Below are 23,072 nucleotides of genomic sequence, written 5' to 3'. Positions count from 1 at the left end.
GGGGTCTCCTCTTAAAACATTTGCATTTTTCTAAGAACAGGCTGTTAAATATCTTATTAGTGAAACCAATTGAAATGGTAAAAGTCTATGTATTCTGTACGTTTTATATAACAAAAACAATTGCATTTTTTCTCAATGCAAAACAATCCAAAATTTCACAAAGTATAAACCTAGTCATCTAGCAATGTACCGTTTGAATTTATATGACTACATTGAACTTTGTTTTCTAAGCGTAAAGATGCATGTACACATAACCTTTTGCCTAACTGTTTAATCTTTATTTGTTGGTTTGGAAACTGAAGCTTTGACGCCGAATCTGTTCTCACACCCTTCACATTTACAGTTTACGGTACAGCCCACACCACCTTTCAAAAAAAAACCATCATATACCAAATTAGAGTAAAGTTAAATCAAAATAGATTTTATTAGAAGAAAGAACAATAGAAAAACCTTAAAGCATTGACAGTATTTCTGACAGTTTGATTTCTTGCAGTTGCAGCCACTTTTACGGCGAGCAGAAGCTGGACTTTTTCTTGCATCCTCCTCTTCCTGCGTGTCATTACAACTTGTTATCCTTTCAGACAAGAATGAAGCAGAGATGTGTGTATGATATCTTACTCTGGTTTTCATAACTGAATGGGAGCTCCTGATGACTCTAGGAGCAAATCCAAATGGGTTCCGAGACTCATACTTTTTGCGAGCAGGAGCCAAGACGGTATCTTCATGAATAGGTTTGTTGAAGCAATCTGTACATGAGCATGGCGGCTCTGTAGTACAATAGACTCCAGTAGAAAAGCATTCACATAAACTGCACATAAAGATCAAGAGAGAATAATCAATACACAAAACTTTTTGATGAAGAGCCTAAAAGATCACAAACAAGTGGAATTATGTATAGCTTACAGTTGCAAACACTTGGACTTTTTGCATTTGCATCGCTTACGTGATTCTCCTTCTCCAGCTTCCAACTTTAGCCCCATGTGTTTAGTACAATGCAGAAAGGTTACTAAAACAGAGAAGAAGATTCTATCAAGTAAGGTAATTACAGGGGTCTGCTGAGTTTGTGACTTAAGTTGCTTCAGTATTGCTGCCGATACATCTCCTCCTTGATCATTCCTTTGGACCATCTCACTGTTTTAGGAACATGAGAAGAAAGGGGGTGAAACGGTGTGAGGACAGTAAATATGACTGCAAAAGAAAAAATGAAGGCAATTCAATTTTTACCCATGATTGTTTGTTCCTGATGTCTCAGTGTTCACTGGATTGAGTTGCTTCATTTGAATTTGCTCCTCCTCCGCTTTACCTTGTTGCCACTATATTTCAGAGCCACAGGTCAGTTACCAAATAAAAACAACGATTCTATGTTATCTTCTAGGGCTCCCACATCTCCAAACGGTTCCATGTCATCCTGCAGCTATATTTCTTATATGAAAAATAAGACCGCTCCATGGGCAATGCACAAAGCACTTCCTTTCACACAAGACTACTGCATGCTGGTTTCATATGCTACTAGAACAAAGCTAGTCTGTTTTAAGAAACATACCAGTTGGTTTGCTGATGATGCAAGACCACCTATTGCATCAGAACCATACATCATTGGCCCTTTTGGCATGTTACCAGTCATAGCATCTCCTTCGACAGGGGTATGCGTTGAAGGAGTTGACAGCTGTGAGTTGGATGAGCCGACCATGTTTCCTGACCCTGTACTGTTGTTCTACCAGAGACAAAAAAGGAAGTTGTTGGTCTATCTCAATCATCTCACAAACTGAAAAAAATATATATACTAATTTGGACCAAACAAACCACATAAAAGTACCTGTTGTGATTGCTGTGATAGTAAGGGATCTTGTTGCTGAGACGAAGAGTGCTGTACAGGCGGCATGTTGATAAGCTAAAGACCAAAAAAGCAGCGGAAAAATGGAAAATCAGAAAGATGTTTGGCAGCCAAAAGCTGTTAGGATAACACAAACACATTAATCTTACAGGGGTCTGCTGAGTGCGTGACTGAAGTGCTGCCGAAACACCTCCTTGATTATTCCCTTGGACCATCTGACTGTTTCAAGGTGAAACGGTGTGAGGAGTGAGGACAATATTTATGCATGCAACAAAAATTAAGCAGAGACAAATTTTTTACCCATGATGGATTGTCCCTGCATCCATATGGGTTTGGGATGTCTCAGTGTTAATTGGATTGGGTTGCTTCATTTGCTCCTTCGGTTTACCTTGTTGCGCCTATATATATCAAAGCCACTCGTCAGTTACCAAATAAAAAAACATCTCCAGATGGTAGTAGATAAGCCCACCTCTGCAGTAGACTCATAATGCTTCTCATTCGTTTTAGCAATGTAGACGTCCCAGAACAAAGACCACCACTCAGAAAGAAACCCACGAGGATCATCAATTGCTACATCATTCACAAGAATCACCAACGAGTCAATCACTTAGTTTTAAAACCCAATACACAATAAAAACCGAAAAAAAAACAGCTTGAATCAGAACAATCAAAAGAAGCCAACAGGACAAAAACATACCAACATTATCCGGAGAGACTTTCACTTCAGTCATGAACAACTTAGCAGTGTAATGCAGTTTCTTCTTCACCAGATAATCAAAGATGTAAACGTTAAGCCCATACTCAACAACAGACTCATCATGCTTCTCCTTCGTCCTAGCATAGAACATCTCCCAGAACACAGACCACCACTCAAACAGAAACCCACCAGGAGCATCAATTGCTACATCATTCACACAACACAAACACATTAAACTCCAACGAGTCAATTCCCATTGAAACTAGGACAAAAACATAAACTTCAAAAGTGGGTTTCTTACCAACAGGATCAGGAGAGACTTTGCCTTCAGTCACAAAAGACTTAGCAATGTTATGCAGTTTCTTCTTTACCAGATGATCATATATGTAAGTGTCAAGCCTACACACCCAACAAAAACATGAGAAACAAAATTGTTTTTAAAAAAGGTTATAACTTTCCACGAAGAATTCAATTTCAGCTTCACTTACATCTTATCAGCTTCCCAATTACTCTGCGCCATGATAGCTTCAGCCCTAAGATAAGCTAGTCAAATCTTGAATTGACTTCAGAGTTTCGATTGTTTGACGGTAAAGAAACCAACCGCCTAAACAATTCCGAACCCTAATTCGATCTTCTTCTTAAAAGTCGGTAGCTTTAGAGATCAAGCATATACAAAGAAAAATTAAAATGAGAATCGGGGTTTAACGCCAACATGAACATAGAAGTAATCTAATTGATAATTTGAAGGATAACAGTTTACTTGAGAGAAAAGAAACGAGATTGAGAATCTTAGGGTGTGGAGAGATTCCAGTGAACTGTTTTCACCTGAGAGAGGGAGAGAGATCAGATGAAAAGAGGTTTTGAATAATTTTTGGAGATGTTTCAGAGGTTTATTAATGGGCCTCCATGCTTGGAGTTGTAAGATCCTTAATGGGCTTAATATTGGTTTCTGTTATTATGTTATTAACCACGTGGACCCGTCGTTTTAGTTATTAGCGCATCAACCAGCAGGTATGTTTTTTTGTTTCCATATGATAATTATTCATTAAATACAAATAAACTGGTGGATAACAAAGAATCCTCATAAACAAGAGCCCACAAGAAGGCAAGTAAATCCAATATTGGGGCAACTTACGGATCACAAACAAGGCACAAGAACTAGAATCTAAAACCAAAAACACAGCAACTGAAAACCATTTACACAAAAACATACGACCATTCAACGCAATAAACTTTTCAACAAAGCAAAACACAATGATTTGGATATATTGATGTTGCCCTCGGCCAGGCAGATGATATAATCTGCTTCTAGAACCCAAAACACGAAGTCTTCTCAACTTATATCTACCGTTGCCGCCTTTTGACCTTCCACAATAACCAAGAACCAAAACTTGACAATCCGACAAGAAACTACATATGTCTCTCTTTCCTACTTTTTGGATCTGGTTATATTCCTATCAAGAAACTATAGCTGGAGAAGCTCTTAAAGACTCTGATGTCAAAGACTTTCTTGATCAGTTTGTTATGTTTTTCATGAAGGAAAGACAAGTAGCAACATACTTCAAATAATTTTATTACCTCCTCTTGGGTCATCTTTTATTAGATCAGTTAAGGATCAAGGTACATGTGTCTAAGTTGTAGATGGTTTCTAGTTAAGAGTCTTGTATGAGATCGGAACGTACGATTTAACAAAATATAGATGGTCTCATACACTCAATAATGCACATTAGTATGCATTACCCGAAGTCAAATTGTCTTACCATCTTTTATCTCCCAGTTAGAAGCTTATTTAGATGTTCAGCATGAAAAATGGCTCGAAATACAAGTTAAATATTTTGTATTTTGCGATAGGATACGTTATCTATAATAACTGCCTATTCTCAATGCAAATCAATTCAAAAATATCATTATATTAACCTAGTCATTTAGAAATAACTTGAATTTACTGTATATGAGTAATCTATAATATAACTGACCAAGCCGACATGAAAATTTGTCTTCTAAAAGTAAGTTGGTAAATGGTGCATATAACAAACGAAAAACTTAGTAAATGGTGCATGTACGTACGTACTGTTTTTCTTTATGTGTTGGTTTGTAAATTGAAAAGTTAATACTGTGTTTGGTACTGACACAATAAATGAGATCGCTTCTTTTTCAGTAAATGAGAACACATTTAGCGTTTGAATCATGCAAAAAGATCCTTCAATTATTGAGGGGAATTATAAAAGGGAAATAAATCAGCCACGATTTGTCAAATTTTTTTTTTTTTTGGTGTAACGATTTGTCAAAATTTGTTTTTTATGAACGCACAGTTTATTCATGTAGTAAATTAATTTTTCTCAGTATAAAAACATGCTGGACTATAAGTCAAGAAATGGCACTTATTTTATTTATAAAGAAAATCTAACTGATGATTGCTATGAACATGAATTAAACAACAATGTATATATCCTTCAATTTCAGGTTCTTTTGCTCCCAACATTCCAGAGTATTTCATTCATTTTTCATCGGAAACTGATGCATACAATTCACTCTGTATGCATATTTATATATCGTATAGATTATCAATTCTTTTCATTTTCTTGTTTTTGTTGGATGAGATCAGAGATCAACTGGGCAGTTGGCAGACATAAATAAATTGTCCAATGACAGATAGACATCATTTAATATTATTGTGGTATACTCAACCAATTATATTATCTTTGCTTTATTACAAGTTGAACACCGGTTAGTTCAATGCCGGTTTTCCTCATGGTTATCTCTATTCTGAATGCATATAAGTTTATTGACATTAATCCAGATTCAATTACATTCGTTAACAATCTTAAAATAATTACACTACCCATGCAAAATTTGTCAATCATAAAAATGAATAGAGAATATAGAGAGAAACTAAACTAAACCGTACTTAATAAAAAACCCAATAAAAAGGATGCTAAACCGATTATGTTACGTAGTCACGAGTAGTAGTAACGATATGCCTATATAAACAGACGAAGACTAAACTGTCACTGACACAACTGTCTTCTCCCTTTCATATCCATCAAATAAAACTCGTGGAGTGAGTTAATTAATTAAGAAACCACTTACTTATGGGTTTAATTTCCCGTAGGGCGTGTGTGTTTATCTTTGTATTCGCTCTTGTCGCCGAATTTGTCTTCGGACATGTTGAAGTTAAGGACGACAAACACTTGTTTCACAAACCTCGTCCATTCTTCCACAAGAAGGGTTTTAGAAAGGGTTTGGGAGGCGGAGGCGGTCTAGGTGGTGGGGGAGGTTTAGGTGGCGGTGGCGGCTTGGGCGGAGGAGGCGGTTTAGGTGGAGGTGGCGGTCTAGGAGGTGGTGGTGGTTTGGGCGGAGGTGGTGGTCTAGGAGGCGGTGGCGGTCTGGGTGGAGGAGGTGGTTTAGGTCACGGTGGTGGTCTAGGTGGAGGTGGCGGTCTGGGTGGAGGAGGTGGTCTAGGTCACGGTGGTGGTCTAGGTGGAGGTGGTGGTGTAGGAGGCGGTGGCGGTCTAGGCGGGGGTGGAGGTCTAGGTGGTGGTGGTGGTTTGGGAGGAGGAGCTGGAGGAGGATACGGTGGTGGTGCTGGAGGAGGACTTGGGGGCGGTGGCGGCGCTGGAGGAGGAGGAGGATTTGGTGGCGGAGGGGGATATGGTGGCGGCGGAGGTTTTGGCGGTGGAGCGGGTGGTGGAGGAGGATTTGGAGGTGGTTATGGTGGCGGTGGCCATCACTGATGAGTGATGAGGCTCATGCTCATGCAATCGTACGTTGTTACTATTTTATTTAATGAAACATGATAATTAATCATTACAATAAAAATGATACATTAGCAATTGTGTATGTCTTTTCTATTAATTTTGAGTTGTATTGTAATGCTATTTTCATGTTATGTTTCGGTTGGTTTCAAGTTTCAAGTTTGGTTAATAAAATGGTTGCTTTGCTTTTTGGCAACAGTTTTTGAGTGGTTGTTTTTATGTTTCTATACATGGTTACTTAATATTTTCCCAAACTACGATATGTTTGTTACCATTGTACTCATGACGAAATTGATCATCTTATAAAATGTCAAGTAAATTATTCCACAATAAGTTCTGGAGCATTTTACAATTCATTGCTTTTTACAAACGCAATATCCTATGTTCTTATATCTTTATCCAATGCTTTGTTCTGATTTCATGTGTTTTAAATTAAGAAACCTGGATCTTAGTCTTATATATATACATATCCTGGTGTCCTGCCTCCAACTTCTCTTAGGAAGAAGAGGATAGATGAAAAACCTTGGTTAAGTAAACAAAAACGAAACAAAGGAATAGGAGAAAAAGCAGAGGATCACACCATATTAAGTTCTCAAGTCTTAAAAATTACCACCGACAGGGAATTTTTCTGAATTCATAAATGCCTTTCACATTTTTGAAAAATGACAAATAATAGAAGAGAAGATAGAGACGTATTATAATGAAAGCTTAAGTAAATTAAAAACAAAATCATCACTTCGTTAATAAAAGAAAACCAACTAACTAGGCTTGACTTGTACAGAGGAGGGCTAAAAGCAAAGGAATTATATGATTCAACTATAACAGAGGGCTCTCATGCATTCGTATCGTACGCTGTTATTAATTACTAATTAGTAAATGAAACATTATAATTAAATGAACCATAATGCCAAAACAGAGCCTATTACGGACGACGGGGTGAGCAAGAGACCGACGCTTTAATAATCGAGGCCAAATCCAATTTCATGACTAGTAAAATCAGAGATCTTAGCTTTAATATTGCAACGGATGCGAAAAAGATTAATATGATTCGTGTTTAATTATTTATTAGTTTATCGAATATTAGTTTATAAAGGTTTTTAGAAAAAAACTACAAACTTAATTATGCGATATTCCAATCCGAGTTACACGTTAGAAAAATTAACAAACGTGGAACCTACTCCAATCTCTTGTGCAAAGTGTTCATACTTTTATAAGCCAAGTAGTCTTGGGTAGTGCCACACTCTGTCTCCTTATTTATACCAGCATTTAGACATGTTCTGTCTTACACCAAAAAAAACAAAACATTTTCTGTCTATTTGCTCAACCAAAATTATTCTTCTTAAAAGTCTTCGAAGAAGAAAATGTCGAAATGCTCTATGCATTTGAATTTTCTCTTGGTGCTCTTATTCTGTTGTGTCTCTCCTGCAAGCTTCGACCTTTTGGTAGAAAATCCTGTTGCTGGTCTTGTTGCGTGTAGTCCCCGTCAGATTCAAGCTCTGACGCAGTTCAAGAACGAGTTTGATACTCGTGGTTGCAACCATAGTGACAACTCAAATGGAGTCTGGTGCGATAACTCCACGGGTGCGATCACAAAGTTACAACTGAGTGATTGCCTCAGTGGAACCTTGAAGCCCAACAGTAGCCTCTTCAGTTTGCATCACCTTCGTTACCTTAATCTGTCTGAAAACAACTTCAGTTCCTCTTCACTTCCCACTGAATTTAGCAATCTCAAAAAACTAGAGGTCTTGTCTCTTTCCTCAAATGGTTTCCTCGGTCAAGTTCCTTCCTCATTTAGTAACCTAAACAAGCTTTCTGTTTTAAGCCTTTCTAAGAACGACCTCACTGGACGTTTCCCTCTTGTGTGGAATCTAACCAAGCTTGTACTTTTAGACCTTTCTGATAATCATTTCTCTGGACCTCTGAATCCAAAAAGTGCACTCTTTGAGTTGCACCAGCTCCGTGACCTTTTTCTTAGCAATAACAACTTCAGTTCTTCACTCTCTTCAGAATTTGGCAAGCTCAGCAATTTAGAGGTTTTGTATCTTCCTTCTAATGGCTTTTCCGGTCAATTTCCTCCCACAATTAGTAATCTAACCAAGCTCAAAGTTTTAAGACTTTCCAATAATCACTTATCTGGAACACTGGCTCCTAACAGTGGCCTCTTTGAGTTGCATGAGCTCCGTTTCCTTATGCTAGATTACAACAACTTCAGTTCCTCACTCCCTTCTGAGTTTGGCAATCTCAACAACTTAGAGTTTTTGTATCTTACCTTTAATCTTTTCTCCGGTCAGATTCCTCCCACAATTAGTAACTTAACATCTTTAGTTATATTGTTCCTTGCCGAAAACGAGCTCACTGGTAGTTTCCCGCTTGTGTGGAGTCTAAGCAAACTCTCCATGCTAGACCTTTCAGATAATTACTTCACTGGAACACTGAACCCCAACAGTGGCCTCTTCGAGTTGCAGGACCTACGTTACCTTAACCTAGGTTACAACAACTTCAGTTCAAAACTCCCGTCCGAATTTGGCAATCTCACCATATTAGAGGTCTTGTCTCTTGAATCTAATAGCTTCACAGGGGAAATAATATGCAACGTAAGCTCTCTTTTTGGTCTTGTCCTAAGCTACAACAACTTCACTGGTCAAGTTCCTCCTTGTCTTAGTAACATTCCATTTGTGATTCTTCGAGAGAACAACTTGGAAGGTTCACTTCCAGACAATTTTTACGTCGACGCTTCTGTGCAGACACTTGACGTTGGACGCAATCAGTTAGTCGTGAAGCTTCCAAAGTCTCTTATAAATTGCTCCTCTTTAAGGGTGCTAGTGGTTGACCACAATAGTATCAAAGACACGTTTCCTTTTTGGCTCAAGGCTTTACCAAATTTGCATGTCTTTATCCTTCGGTCAAACGATTTCTATGGCTCCATTTCTCCTCCTGATCAAGGTCCTCTGGGGTTTCCTGAGCTGCGGATACTTGAAATATCTGATAATAATTTCACTGGAAGCTTGCCAACAAATTATTTCTTGAACTGGAAAGCATCATTGCCCACGACAAATGAAGATGAGGGTGGTTTATACATGGCCTACAATAAGACTGCTTATGCTCCAATATTTTATACCTACACTGATGTATTAGATTTGCAGTACAAAGGTATATCAATGGAGCAGGAGAAGATCCTTACTTTCTACGCGGCCATTGATTTTTCTGGAAACAAACTTGAAGGACAGATTCCTGAATCCATTGGTCTCTTGAAGGCATTGATTGCACTCAACTTATCAAACAACACCTTCACAGGCCATATCCCTCTGTCTTTGGCTAACCTCACGGAGCTCGAGTCACTTGATCTATCAAGCAACCAACTCTCAGGGACTATTCCTAATGGACTTGGGAGCCTCTCCTTTTTGGCATACATAAATGTTTCTCACAACCAACTTAAGGGTGAAATACCACAAGGAACACAGTTTAGTGGGCAAGCTGAATCATCATTTGAAGGGAATGCAGGTCTATGTGGTCTTCCTCTGAAAGAAAGATGCATTGGGAGTAATGTATCCCCAACACAACAACCTAAGGATGAAGACGAAGAAGGAGAAGTGTTGAGCTGGAAAGCAGCTGCGATTGGGTATGGGGCTGGAATGTTGTTTGGATTGACAATAGCACAAGTTATTGCTTCATTCAAGCCGGAGTGGCTCACCAAGATAATTGGTCCGTATAAGCTCAGAAACCACTAGCATTGCTTCAGTTTAAGTTTTATCTTTCCTTGTTTTTATCAAGTAGTTGTGGTCTTGTATTGAAGCTTTTCCTTATGTTTTATGTTCTATGTATGATACTTCGTTTGCTTTCTTCTTCTATCAAATAAGAATGGTGTGTTTTCTGTAGTCATATTCATATGCGTCTCTGTTTTTTATTTTCTAATGAGGAAAATGGTAGAAGCCAAGGACCATGACCATCCCCATAAGCGCAAAGGCTTAATCTAAACTTTACCTAATGAAAAAAATTAGGAGATTGAAGGAAACATCAGAAACCCAAAATTAAAATTTTAGATTACAAAAAAAAAAACCATGCCTCACCCTGAGCACAACTGCACAAGTACCTAATCTTATAAATAAGTAAACCCCAACAGCTCACATCTTTTTCAAAACATTCATACCCTAAAGGATCATTTCTCAATACTAAGTACCATCATATTCCTTTCCCCTAACAAAATAATAAAAAGAGACAATATGGAGCTAGTAATCTCTCAGAGTGTTCCTCTTATTCTTTTCAAGTTTTAAGTACATTTGAAGCCATGACAAACTGAGAGGATGATGATGAGAATCAAAGCAATGATAATACCAGCGACTATGAGCTTAATCTTCATGTTCTCAAACCACATCTTTCTTCTTATCTTTGTTCCTTGCGTTCTGAAATCTTGTGCCTGTAGATATTCGAATTGGAAAATATAAGAGCTTACCGTATATGCATACACAGAAGTTTTTCCCTTGATTGAATGAATTAAATTGCTGAAGAAGAAGTTTATCAAAAAACCTCTGACATATATGAGTGGAAGGTAAAAGTACTTACCTGTGAACGAAGGTCTTCAGTTTTGTCCACTAGAAGCTCAATTTTCTCACCACGGTCAAGGACCTGCCATTAAACGAATTACATAAACTCACTCAGGTTTGCAGAAGTGGGTCACTTGAGAAATATTTTTTCAGACATTTAGCCATTTATGACAAACATGCTCAAGTTAATAAAGCAGAATTGTGAGATTTGACATATTATATACTATTCTAACCTTCTCAATGTTCTCCATCATAACACCTTTCACCTCAGTCACCTGAGCCTTAACCTTAGCAAGTTTGTTAATCTCCTCAGGATGATCCACACAGTACTGCATATGCTCCTTCAGTTTAGACCTTTACAACCAAAAGAGTTATATAAAAAAAAAAGATATCCACAAAGACTAATTAAAGAGGAAGTTTGTGTGTTTGACATTCTGATGGTAGAGTTATAAAGTACCCAAACTCTTTGTTCAAGCTATTGGGTTTAGCAGTGGTAGCCTTTCCACCACCATATCTCTTGTTGAAATCTTCCTTAACACGCTCCAAGAAGGCCATTGGAATCTGCCTCCCAACCGATTCAACAGCAACAACACAATACGCTACACAAACAAACATTCTTTTGTCAGATCCATGAAACAAATCCTAATGTGTTATACACTAGTCGTCAAGAACCAATTCATCAAACATGAAGCAAACAACTAAGTCTTGTGAAAAACAAGCTATACATAAAAAACCTCAACCGAATTAGAACAACAATAAAACAAAGATCGAGAGATATCCGAACCAAGATATGTAGCAGTAAGTAAGAAAAGAAAAACATATAATCTGATCCGACATACATCCATCAATACAAAAGAAAACTAACTTCAGACAAACATTGGCAAGAAACCCTAACATATGTCCAAACGCACACAAAGGACCCCTTTACAAAAGCAGAACAAATGCCATAGATATACAAACCAATAAAGAGAATCATATTCAACAACGTGGTGGGTTGATAGAGAGACTCACTGAAGCCATTTACGACGAGGTAATTGAAGGTGTGACCGTCGCAGTTGTAGGTAAACTTGTTGTTCGAAGAAGGAAGCTTCTGGAGGCACTGTGCAGCAACGGAAGTAAAGTTACCTTTAAACTCAGTATACTCGGCGAGAATCACCGTGCCACGAGCCACGAAGCTGTAGATCAAGTTCTGTTGTCCCATTGTTCTCTTTGTTCCGAAGAAGAAGAAGAAAAGCAAACCCTATATCGCACCACAAATCTGAATATTGAATTCGATGAAAGAGAACAGTGTCTTTTTCAGTTTTCTTGATATGCACGTAAGTAAGAAAGATCCAAAATAAAAGGGAAAATGAAAGGGAGAGAGAGAGATGGGGTCGACGCTGTGTTCGTTTGAAAGTTTTTCTTGTAAGTTGAAAACAAACAACAAAAGTTGAAAACGCTGGATTTTCGCGTGAGGTATCAAGAGAGAAGTTTCCCTTTTTATCACGGTCTCGTTCTGATTAATTAGTATCAGTTTCATAATTTTATTTAATACAGTATATTTAATTAATCCTTTATTTTATGTATCTGCTTTCTAGGTTGTAAACTTGTAATGCACATTTATCTTAGATCCAGTGGACTTAAAAATGTGTAAATTGCACCTGTTTCGCAATAAAAAATTATGAAAAAAATTATTTCCAAATTACATTTTTTTTTTACATTTTCCATGCATTTTTCAGTTAAGACTAACTAATTATAAATTTTGAAAAAAATAATTGTATCTATTAAATTTACGGAAAATAGATAATCACAAAACATAATAAATTTATAATAAAAATTTATCATGTTTTAGTAACATGTGTGGAAACATCAAACAAACATTTTTTAGAGTAGTATATTTTAAATTTTTGATTTGTGTTCAAAATTGGGGCGATGTACATTTTCTTTTAATTCAATCATGATCTCGTAGCAAGCTATAAAGGTTTCTTTATTAATTTCCAAGAAAAGGTTCCTGATCATTTTGAAGTAATGTTGTTGTGATAGAATCAGATATAAATTGTTTATGTGTATATAACTATGGATGTTATTACATGGCAGTGTTTGAATACAATGGCTGCAAGGAAAAAAGCTTGGTCACCACCAGAGAAGGGTTGGTTGAAGTTTAATATTGGTGTTGACTGGAGTGTTAGAAATCAAAGAGGAAGAGCAGCGTGGGTGCTTAGGGACACGAGTGGACGAGTTTTGTTAATGTCACCAGCTTACAAGAAGCAAAGTTCAAAGCTCTCTTATGGACAATTGAGAGTATGATTACTAGACCCAAAGCTTGGTCTAATATCAGATATTAGTCTTCAGAAATTTTGATGAGGCTGGCAAACATTGAAAGGTGGAGATTCTTGAAAGAAGATAGACATACTAACAGAAGGGGTTTCCTCAAAGAGTGTGACAAAAGGAAGAAACATGCAGTTGTATGTGACAAGTGGACCTCTGGTCTGGTTACAAGATGTATTTGAGAGCGAGGAAGATCTTCCCTTTGTTTAATAAATATGCTTAGAATGTGTCTCATCCTTTTGTTTTTGTTGATGAGAGACAAAAGTTGACTGTATTTTGGCAGGTCTGTTATTGAGGTTTATATGTTCGGACTATGTTCCGTGTGTCTTAAACGTTACCAGATTGGTGAAATGGTAACTTCGGTGGAATCACCCAATATAATCAAAAGATGATGAGAAAAATAAAACCAAGACTCCCAAAATTTCAAACTTGACAACCTCCTTGTAATTAAAATTGAGTGTATTATCCATTCTGATTTTGATCCGTAAAAGAAAACATTAGTGTCCCTCGTCTTTAGATGTACTTTAATTTGGACCCAAATGTTTTCGTTTGTCAAATTTTGGCCCTGTAACGTGTCACATTCTCCGACACAGCGCGTAATCTCCCAGTGTTATCACAAGTTTTTATCGCTGAATTTCAAAAATCCCGTCTTGGGTTGATACCATCTCCTGATTTTGTGAAGCTCATGGTGGTTTTACAGATTCAGCAGCTCAATGGGTTCGTTAGTCACGCCTCAAGGACTCGCACAAGCCGAGGAAGAAGGAGAGCTTCAACGACAGTGTGTGTTCAAACACAACTGGCTCCCTCTAGAACACAGGTCTAAAGGCTTTCTCTTTGAACTTCGAGTTTGAAAATTTCTATCGAAACAGCTCGAAAATGTTCTGTAACTGCTTAAAAGAACTTGCTTGCGTAGTTTCTACTTCATACGAAACATAAAGTTTCGAGCTTTATCATAAACAGAGATGATTTTGCTGTCTGCATTGTGATGAAAAGTGTGCTCCTTTAGCTGAGTGTGAGTTCAACCATTTGGAAATTGCAGAGGATAATGGAGAAGATTGCAGTTGGTGGAGAAGCAGGAGGTGCTGGTGGTGCTTACTCATACAATGCCTTGAAGAGACTCGACAATATTTGGTCCAACATATGTACTCAACCACAAGGTATATAACAAAACAACTGTTACCCCCATTCTTATTAATCAAGAAGATGATGAATGTGATTGAGTCTTTGCAAAACATGTTGCAGGACCACAGGAAACTCAGCAAATAGTTTCAAGGGTTTCTGGCCTTTCTCAAGACTATGCTATGGGGAATAACCTCGTTGGAACCTTTGACATAGCTGTTTGTGGGGGTACTTTGGGGATATTTCTTGCAACTGCTTTATGTGCAAAGGGTTTGAGAGTTGCTGTGGTGGAGAGAAATGCTATCAAAGGGGTAAGTAAAATCTTCTAAACTTATGTTGTGATTGGAGGAGCTATATAGCCTGATTATACTTTGATAATGGTTTAGAGGGATCAAGAATGGAATATCTCAAGAAAAGAGATGAAGGAGCTGACCCAAGTTGGAGTTTTAACAGAAGAGGAGATTGAAGATGTGATTGCTGCAAAGTTCAATCCGGTAAAGCTTCTGTTTCAGCAAGTGAATGTATTTGATGCTCAAAATCCATGATGCCTTAAGGTTAAATCTGAACTAATGCAGAACAGATGTGGATTTGAGAGTCTTGGTGATATATGGGTTGAAGATATTCTCAACCTCGGCGTCTCGTGAGTCCTATTCTCCCCTCTTATTCTCTGATACAAAGGAAAATAAAGCTCCTCTTTGTGTACTTTTGAAAGTTGTGAATTAAATTTTCCATTTTGTATCAGGCCAGCTAAACTTGTGGAGACTGTGAAACAACGTTTCGTCTCTCTTGGTGGAGTCATTTTAGAAGACTGCAGCCTCTCTAGTATCACCATCTACGATGATGTAGCTGTGAGTTATCTGATGCTTCTCTCTCTAAACACATCCTAGTCAAGAAGAAAACATCCTAGTCAAGAAGAAAATTCAACATATTGATATGAAGATTTTTGAACATTTTGATTTATAGGTCATGCAACTTTCTAAAGGTGACATATTATCTTCTCGTCTGGTCATTGATGCAATGGGAAACTTTTCTCCTATTCTGAAGCAGGTCATTTCATTTGCATGAGTTAAATTCTAGCTTAGCAGTTGTACTTGTACAAACCATTGATGATATTTACTGTTCTTGTTATGTATTATGCTACAAAAGATTAAAGGTGGTAGAAAGCCAGATGGAATGTGCCTTGTTGTTGGATCTTGTGCTCATGGGTTTAAGGAGAACTCATCAAGCGATGTTATTTATAGTAGTTCATCAGTGACCAAAGTCGCAGATGCCAATGTACAACTCTTTTGGGAGGTATAAAGTCTTTTGTGTTTTTTCCTTCCTACACAATTCACTCAACAACCAAGAATCTGAGGCTGCTTGTTGTTGATTGAAGGCCTTCCCGGCTGGTTCTGGTCCATTAGACCGGACTACTTACATGTTCACTTACACTGAACCGCAATCAACATCACCCAGTTTAGAGGATTTACTTGAAGAATACTGGAAACTGATGCCAAAATACCAAGTCAGTTTCCACCACCTTATGTCCCATCAATCATAGAATATTTTCCATCTTATGGTGAACCTTCCATAAAGTTTCTTTCTTTTCATGTTGTCTTATTGCCGCAGGGAGTCTCTCTTGATGAACTGGAAATACTGAGAGTTGTATATGGAATCTTTCCTACATACAAAAACAGGTACTACCACTGATGTCATGAATCTCTTTCACCTATGGAAGTTGAAACTCTTTATACTTCTGTTATACTGCTTACTAATTTCACACAATAGTACTGCTGCATTCTGACATGTCTAACTTTGTTGGATTGGACTTATCACCAGTCCGTTACAAGCCGCCTTTGATCGTGTGTTACAGGTTGGTTTTGTTTGTTCACTTGTACATATGTTAGTACCAAGAGAAGCATAAACTAAATGATCAAAGTTTCTTACTCTCAATGCAGTTTGGTGATGCTAGTGGGATTCAGTCACCTGTTTCATTTGGTGGTTTTGGAAGTTTGACCAGACATCTTGGAAGATTGTCCAATGGTATATACATATATTCACTCTCTGACAGTGCACTTAATGTCTCCATGTATCAAAGAACATTAGATAACTTTTCTATCATGACAAGTTTAAGAATACATTTACTGAACTCTTTAGACTTGCTGATAATCTTCTTCTTCAATTATTAAATACAAAGGAATCTATGAGGCAATAGATGGAGATTTACTGGACTCGGACAGCTTATCAAAGCTAAATCCTTACATGGTAAAGCTTTAAACAATATCTAATTCTTTCTTCCCTGTCCATTAACTTCACTGAAGCCACCGTTTGCCTTTTGAAGCCTAACTTGAGCGCGTCATGGCTGTTTCAAAGAGCAATGTCTGCCAAGCAAAAACTCGATGTTTCCCCTAGCTTCACCAACGAGCTTCTCCATGTAAATTTCACTTGCATGCAGGTGTGTACACTTTTACTCTTTATGTGGAGAGTAGGAGATGAGAGTTTCTAAGCAAATGGTTCTTTTGTAGAGATTGGGAGATCCGGTTCTCAGACCATTTCTTCAGGATGTAATACAGTTTGGTCCTCTAGCAAAGACACTAGGCCTTGTCATGCTGAACAAACCTCAGATAATTCCATCCATATTCAGACAGGTAAAATCTTTTATACCCACTGCTGCATCTTTGAGCCAGAAACTCCAACATAAGGTTTGAAAATGCTCTCCACTTGTTGACGAAATCTGTTTTTTTCGGTGATCTCCTCAGGTCGGGATACCTGTGTTGCTCGACTGGTCAGTTCATTTTTTAATGCTGGGCTTGTATACATTCCTCTCCGCATACATCGATCCAGTAATAAGGTGAAATGTCTCTGAATCTCCTTAACCTTTGCTTAAACCGCCATGATTGCTGCATAATCGTTGTTTGTGGTCCCTGAACCTTCTTGATATGCTGTGTACCCGTCAGGCCATCTTTGGAAGAACTTCCAGTAAAGACGAAGTTCCAGTGGAAGAGACGCCTAGAGGCCTGGAAATATGGAGCTGGCCTCGATTACGAGTTGTGATTCTCTCCATCTTTCTCAAGAGTGAAACCATCATCGTCACTGCCTTCTGAGCTTCGATGTTCATCTTCTTGAACTATTTTTGGTGCATAGTACATATCTATCTTCACAAGATACATAAATATTTGCCTTCTCTAGCTCTTCATTCATATAGACACAGAAGCAACATCTCAATCCTTAGATTTGGTGCACAGGATTCCAGAGAACTCCTTAGAAATCAACTTTACATAAAGGTCCAAAGGCTTTGTTTACTGGACAGACAATGTATAATAATATAACATACCAAAAGAGTTGAGCTTTGTTTTCTTTACAGCGTAGACACTCCAAATCAGGGTCTGTCTATACTTCACTCCAACTCCTTCAAAGAATCTCTCAGAAAAAGGGGTCCTGATAAAATAACTGTTTCAACAATCAACTGGTAGTAGATCTCAAGGTTTACCACTTCAAACAGATCTTACTTTGACGATCATGTACTAAGTCTCGGGTGAATGCAAGCTTCCAACGAGTGCAGTATAAACCTTATGATCTATTGTAAACCCTTTCCTCTTCATTTCATCATAAAATCCAAAGGCTTCGTCTGATTTTCCAGCTTTGGACAAACCCGAGATCATCACCGTGTATGTTACAGAACTCTGGTCCAAACCCTTAGACCCCATCTCCCTAAAGAGCCTCAATGCTTCGTCCACGTTGTCAACAATACATTCCCCATGTATAAGCGATGTGTAGGTATATGAATCCGGAGCCATCCCTTTCGCTTCCATGTCGGCCCTTAGTTTACGAGCTTCCTTCACTTTCCCTTGCTTGCAGTACGCATCAATCATCACATTATACGTAATCGCGTTAGGCTCTGCTCCCTTACTGCTCATCTCCACAAAGAGCCTCTTTGCCTCCTCAACGTTCCCTTCTTTGCAGTAAACATCGATCAAATTAGTATAACTAACCGTGTTAAGCCTCACACCACCTTCCATCATCCTGAAAATCCATTCCTTTGCCTCATCATACCTTTTCAATCGATTCAAACAGCTAGCAATAGTATTAAAAGTGAAAACATCCGCTTCAAACCCTTTCTTCTCCATCACGTCGTAAACCGCTAACGCCTCATCAATCATCCTTTTCCTACAGTACCCATTAATCAACGTATTGAACACAACCTTAGTGATATCAACCCCTCCGCTTTGCATTTCGTTCATCAATATCTCAGCCGCACCCATCTCCCCTACCTTACACACCCCATCAATAAGCGCCCCGTAGGTATGACTACTCGGCGAAAGTCCCTTCTCCACCAACTCATCAAACAACAAAAACGCTCTCTTCACATTCCCTTTTCTACAACACAAACTTATCATAGAAGTGTACAAATAAACATCTAACTCCACCCCTCTCTCACGCATTTCGTCGAACAGCTTCTCCGCATCACCCATCCTCCCGTTCTTCACACTCATCTCCATCAAAAGCGTATACGTAACCTTGTTATACCCCACTCCACCTTTCCTCATCTCCTTCAAAACCTCCTCCACGCCGGAAAAGTCTCTAACTTTAACATAAGCGTTGATGATGGTGTTGTAAGTGTACGCTTCAGGCTTGATTCCTTTTCGATAAAACTCTCTCACCAGCTTCCTACTCTTCTCAACCTCACCTCTTCTACACAACACTTCGACCACAATTGTCAACGAGTAAACAGTTATCCTCACTCCACAATCAACCATCCGCTTGAAAACCTCCAAACAAAGATCAATCTCCAACCGTTTCTTCGCAGCTACAAGAAACACAATGCACGATCTCTCATCGATTCTCATCCCTTTCTCCACCATGTAATCGAAAACCCTTAGACCCTCTTGGAACATCCCCTTATCCACATAAACCCTAATCATCAAATCGAATAAAGTTTCCAAAAACTCGACCTTTCCTTCGTAAACACAAACGCTTCCTATGATCTCAGCCCCATCGGTGGAGACTGAGTTCAGGAGAGACTTCATCTCGCCGAATCTACGGTCGGTGTACAGGCGGTGGGACAGGGCTATAGCCGCGGGGAGGTCGGGTTTGAGGTGGGATTCGAATGTGTTGAGGAGCTTGAAGAAGTCGACGCATGATTGGGTTGGGAGAGATGGTGAGGAGAGGACGAGAAGGGTTACGTTTGGGTTTAGGTTGAAGAGGAGAGATGGGTTTGATTGGAGTTTTCCGGCGGTTGATTTTTGGAGGTAGGTTGTGATTCTTGCGGCGGTTTGTTTGTCTGAGATTGGGAGCGGGGAAGGTGTTTGGTTTTTAGTTGTGATGTTGAAGAGTCGGGAGAGTTTGGCGGAAGACATTTGTTTGTTCATGGTTTTTGTTTACAGAGGAGGAAGCTCACTGCTGAAGATTCAAACTCTACTCTGTTCTGTCTTCACTTCTCTAATCTTTTGGATGTTTATTATAGGTACATGGGATGGACCCAAAGAACAAGTGGGCTGATTACTTGACAGGCCCAATTAATAATGATTTTTTTTTTAAATTGTGATGGAAAATTATCACAAAATCTGTCATAATAAATAGCATAAAAAAATCTCACATAAAAGTCTGAGATATGTTTAATTAATAAAAATGAGATTTGATAATCACTGCTTATGTTGAGCACATGAAGAATTTATAAACCATGTCATATTTAACTTCTATCTTGCGTTACAAATAAGCATGGACAATATAACCGGAACCGAAGAACTGAACAGGAACCGAATCGAAATATCCGAAACCGGAACGGGACCAATACCCTCAAATACCCGAACGGTTTCTATATTTTTATATCCAAAATAACTGAACCGAACCAGAACCGAACCAAAAATCGAACGAATACCCGAATATATAAAAATATTAATTATATATACATATAACATCACTAAATATATATTTTTAATTTAAAATTCTATTAAAAGTATCTGGAAATAGTTGAGGATAACTAAATTATTATAAAGTATCCAAAATATCCGAAACTATCCGGATAGTTTTATTCGAAATATCCAAAGTAATCTGAAATATCGAAAATTTTTATCTAAATCATCATAATTATTTGATATTTTACCCTAAATAACCGATATTTTATCCAAATTATCCGAACTACCCGAACTATCCGAACCCGAACCGGATCCAAATGAGAACCAAACTTTTTCCGGATAATTTTCGGTTCCTACATTTACTATCTTAACAGAACCGAACCCGAAACTATCCAAACCGAACCGAAAATAGGTCAAGTACTAAATGGATCCTCTAGCCCCTATCCGAACTACCTAAAATCCGAAATACCCGAACCGAACCGATACCTGAAATGCCCAGGCCTAGTTACAAATATGTGTTCTCCAGCACTCCTTTACCCAAGTAATTTCCTATTCTAGTGGAAATCAAAAATTGAGGATTTTAGAAGACGACAACAATCTTTATCTGCGGATTATTTAGGGTTTGACTGGTTTTTCCCCGCTACTATCCGCCAACACAATTTTTGCGACTGTTAGCGGTTATTAGCGTTTTGCAACAATCGCTAAAACCGTTCCAAACCGCTCCAAACCGCTCTAATCCTCATAAATTCAAAAGCTGGTTTTATCTAGCGTTTGCGGTTGTGGGCGGTTGCGGGAGGATAATGTTTTTTCTTTTTTCTTAAAACAATATAAATACAAAAATAAAAATATTTAATAAAAATTTTAAATTAGAATTATAAAAATACTAAAATATATCTATTATATTTTAATTAATATTATAAAATTTTAAAATAAAAATATTTTCTATAATTTTTAAAAAAATTTAAACTATAACTTTCTAAATATAATTTTATATTTATTATAATATTATGATTTTTGATATTTTTATAATTAATATAAAATGTAAATATTATTAATTTATTATTTAATTGTTGTTGTATTTGGTAGTTAATTAGTCATAAGTATCCCGTAAACGCACCAATTTCTAACCGTAGAACCAGTCCTACAAATCTGTTAAAACCGGTAGAAACCGCAACCATCCGCATTCGCAAACTCTCGCAACTGCAACCTTTGAAAAACTCGAAACCATAAGTTTTTTTAAAGAACTAATCGCAAATCAATAACATCGTTGCATTCGGAAAATGAGAGTTGGGTGCGGCATGTTGCAAACTTGAATATTGAAAACTTGATTTCACTTCAAAACCCTCTCCATCCTCAAACCATCATATATTTGAAGGACAGATGTCTTGTTGGTGGTTCTTGGCATTATGACGCCTCTTTCAGTGGTCTCAGATGGGTGTGGATGGCTCGTATAGTTTGTTAGGTGTCTCTAATTATCCGCACCGATGGTTGTCTCTTTTACATGCGTAATTTAAAGCATTTTTAGGTAATGCAATGTATGCTCCAACAATTTCATCTTTCAAGTCTTTCGGATGGATTACTAAAATATGATCGCGATGATATTACCATCGAGATGAATGACACAATTTTTAATGGAACTCAAAGATTTTGCGTGATTCTCATCTTTTCTATCTCTTACATTTTTGGGATGCGTCTCACAGACTGAGACTTCTGTTCTGCTAAAAAGCCCGAAACTACGAGGTCGTCACGGAGATTTGTTTTTAAAGATTATTTTGTTTTGGTGTAGTTTTCTGTTTCATTTCAAACTGGACTAATATAATAGTCATTTGATGTAAGAAAATAATGATGAAAATAAATGAAAGCAAAATGATCTGATAATTTCATCCTGTTTTTTTTTCTTCTAAATATGAGATTGCCAAATTTTTGTTTATAACTTAGAGTTAAAATTTTAATTTTAAAACACAAGTTTTATATAAGTGAACGTCTTTCGTCGTTTACATGGACGTAGAGTTACCAGTTTGATTCATAGAGTTTGTATGAGTCTGTATATGTTGATGACAAAAAAAAACACAAGTTAAAGTTAAACTAGATATATATAGTGAAAGTTATATAGATCAAGCTCGAATTTCAGCAAGTTGAATGGACCAATTTATTTTATTTTTGTTATCTGAGGGATATCCATCTAGCAACCTATCTATTTTTCAGCAAAACCAATTTATTAAAATTTAAAATTTATTCTGTGTTCTACTTTTTAAAAAATATTTTTCAGATTCGAGTCATCTACTGTGTTATAAATATTTTAAAGATTCGAATCCTATATTGTGTTCTATTTTTCAAAAAATAAAATAAACTTTTCCACAACTTTGTTTGGTCAGTTTAATGCTTTTTATTAACAGCACACCTCTTTCAGACATGATTGATCCTTGAATTGTCATCACTTACATGAAAGTAACAGTATATTTTTTGTTTGTAATATTCGTACATCGATACGTATACGACTTTGAGTTACCCTTTTTGGGATTAGTTTGTCTTGTGCTATAATTGATATCAAGAAACAACTATACCCTTTTTCCTTTTTCAACTGCATAATAATTTGGTTGATTAAAGTTGATATTTTTATTGCACAATAAACAAATGCGCTTGCGAGAAATACTAAAAATTAATTTAAAAAGTGATTCCTAGGTTATAACTCATAACAAAAGCTAAATTAGAAAAATATAGTCACATTTTCTTAGACAATGCTCGAATTTCAGCAAGATGATTGGAGTAATCAATCTTACATAATTATTTTCAGCATCAACCAAAAACTAAGGGTATGACTGGTTTTCCCGCTACCACCCGCAAACGCAGCTTTTGCGGTTGGTAGCGGTTGTTGGCGTTTTGCAACAATCGCTCAAACCGCTCTAAACCGCTCCAAATCGCTCCAAATCGCTCTGAACCTCATAAATTCAAAAGCTGGTTCCAGCTAGCGTTTGCGGTTGCGGG

At 37.5% G+C, this 23,072-nt stretch overlaps 6 protein-coding genes across 11 annotated transcripts; 3 read left to right on the top strand and 3 right to left on the bottom strand.

Annotated features, from left to right (window-relative positions):
• Positions 1–56: 56 nt before the first annotated feature.
• On the bottom strand, positions 57–5,438 carry LOC103857437 (transcriptional corepressor LEUNIG_HOMOLOG-like). Of its 5 annotated transcripts, none has more exons than XM_009134618.2 (13): positions 3,020–5,425; positions 2,833–2,930; positions 2,532–2,735; positions 2,304–2,404; positions 2,135–2,232; positions 1,984–2,053; positions 1,817–1,891; positions 1,544–1,714; positions 1,225–1,313; positions 904–1,131; positions 619–808; positions 451–549; positions 57–365 (listed from the first exon to the last, which is right to left on the bottom strand). In XM_009134618.2, the coding sequence occupies exons 1-13, from the start codon at positions 3,049–3,051 to the stop codon at positions 345–347; spliced, it is 1,476 nt and encodes a 491-aa protein (XP_009132866.2). In that variant the 5' UTR covers positions 3,052–5,425; the 3' UTR covers positions 57–344. The 5 variants fall into 5 exon arrangements, with proteins under 5 accessions (XP_009132866.2, XP_033142158.1, XP_033142157.1 ...); XM_033286268.1 differs by having other exon boundaries at positions 76–365; positions 450–808; positions 904–968; positions 1,047–1,131; positions 3,020–5,438; XM_033286267.1 differs by having other exon boundaries at positions 451–808; positions 3,020–5,433.
• Positions 5,439–5,523: 85 nt separating this feature from the next.
• Positions 5,524–6,474, top strand: LOC103857435 (glycine-rich protein 23). Its single transcript, XM_009134613.3, has one exon. The coding sequence runs from the start codon at positions 5,624–5,626 to the stop codon at positions 6,263–6,265; it is 642 nt and encodes a 213-aa protein (XP_009132861.1). The 5' UTR covers positions 5,524–5,623; the 3' UTR covers positions 6,266–6,474.
• A 180-nt stretch (positions 6,475–6,654) lies between these two features.
• On the top strand, positions 6,655–12,570 carry LOC103857688 (receptor like protein 23-like). Its single transcript, XM_009134911.3, has one exon. The coding sequence runs from the start codon at positions 7,648–7,650 to the stop codon at positions 10,012–10,014; it is 2,367 nt and encodes a 788-aa protein (XP_009133159.1). The 5' UTR covers positions 6,655–7,647; the 3' UTR covers positions 10,015–12,570.
• Positions 10,543–12,992, bottom strand: LOC103857434 (putative vesicle-associated membrane protein 726). Its single transcript, XM_009134612.3, has 5 exons — positions 11,839–12,992; positions 11,285–11,426; positions 11,061–11,181; positions 10,847–10,909; positions 10,543–10,700 (listed from the first exon to the last, which is right to left on the bottom strand). The coding sequence occupies exons 1-5, from the start codon at positions 12,026–12,028 to the stop codon at positions 10,554–10,556; spliced, it is 663 nt and encodes a 220-aa protein (XP_009132860.1). The 5' UTR covers positions 12,029–12,992; the 3' UTR covers positions 10,543–10,553.
• Positions 12,993–13,689: 697 nt separating this feature from the next.
• On the top strand, positions 13,690–17,593 carry LOC103857432. 2 transcript variants are annotated; one of them, XM_009134610.3, is made up of 17 exons: positions 13,690–13,951; positions 14,174–14,291; positions 14,377–14,564; positions 14,640–14,747; positions 14,829–14,893; positions 14,996–15,101; positions 15,217–15,300; positions 15,400–15,546; positions 15,629–15,757; positions 15,862–15,929; positions 16,072–16,105; positions 16,191–16,275; positions 16,430–16,497; positions 16,574–16,687; positions 16,758–16,880; positions 16,992–17,083; positions 17,190–17,593. In XM_009134610.3, the coding sequence occupies exons 1-17, from the start codon at positions 13,820–13,822 to the stop codon at positions 17,284–17,286; spliced, it is 1,758 nt and encodes a 585-aa protein (XP_009132858.1). In that variant the 5' UTR covers positions 13,690–13,819; the 3' UTR covers positions 17,287–17,593. The 2 variants fall into 2 exon arrangements, 1 of the variants encoding a protein (XP_009132858.1); XR_004455968.1 differs by lacking the exons at positions 16,574–16,687; positions 16,758–16,880; positions 16,992–17,083; positions 17,190–17,593 and having other exon boundaries at positions 16,021–16,105; positions 16,430–16,496.
• Positions 17,398–22,454, bottom strand: LOC103857433 (pentatricopeptide repeat-containing protein At2g32630). The gene has a single exon (XM_009134611.3). It carries the CDS (start codon positions 19,599–19,601, stop codon positions 17,757–17,759), a length of 1,845 nt encoding a protein of 614 aa, XP_009132859.1. The 5' UTR covers positions 19,602–22,454; the 3' UTR covers positions 17,398–17,756.
• Positions 22,455–23,072: the final 618 nt, after the last annotated feature.

The sequence above is a fragment of the Brassica rapa genome, chromosome A03 (genome assembly GCF_000309985.2).
Source record: "Brassica rapa cultivar Chiifu-401-42 chromosome A03, CAAS_Brap_v3.01, whole genome shotgun sequence".
NCBI classification, from domain to species: domain Eukaryota; kingdom Viridiplantae; phylum Streptophyta; class Magnoliopsida; order Brassicales; family Brassicaceae; genus Brassica; species Brassica rapa.
This window is presented reverse-complemented; position numbering and strand designations above follow the sequence as displayed.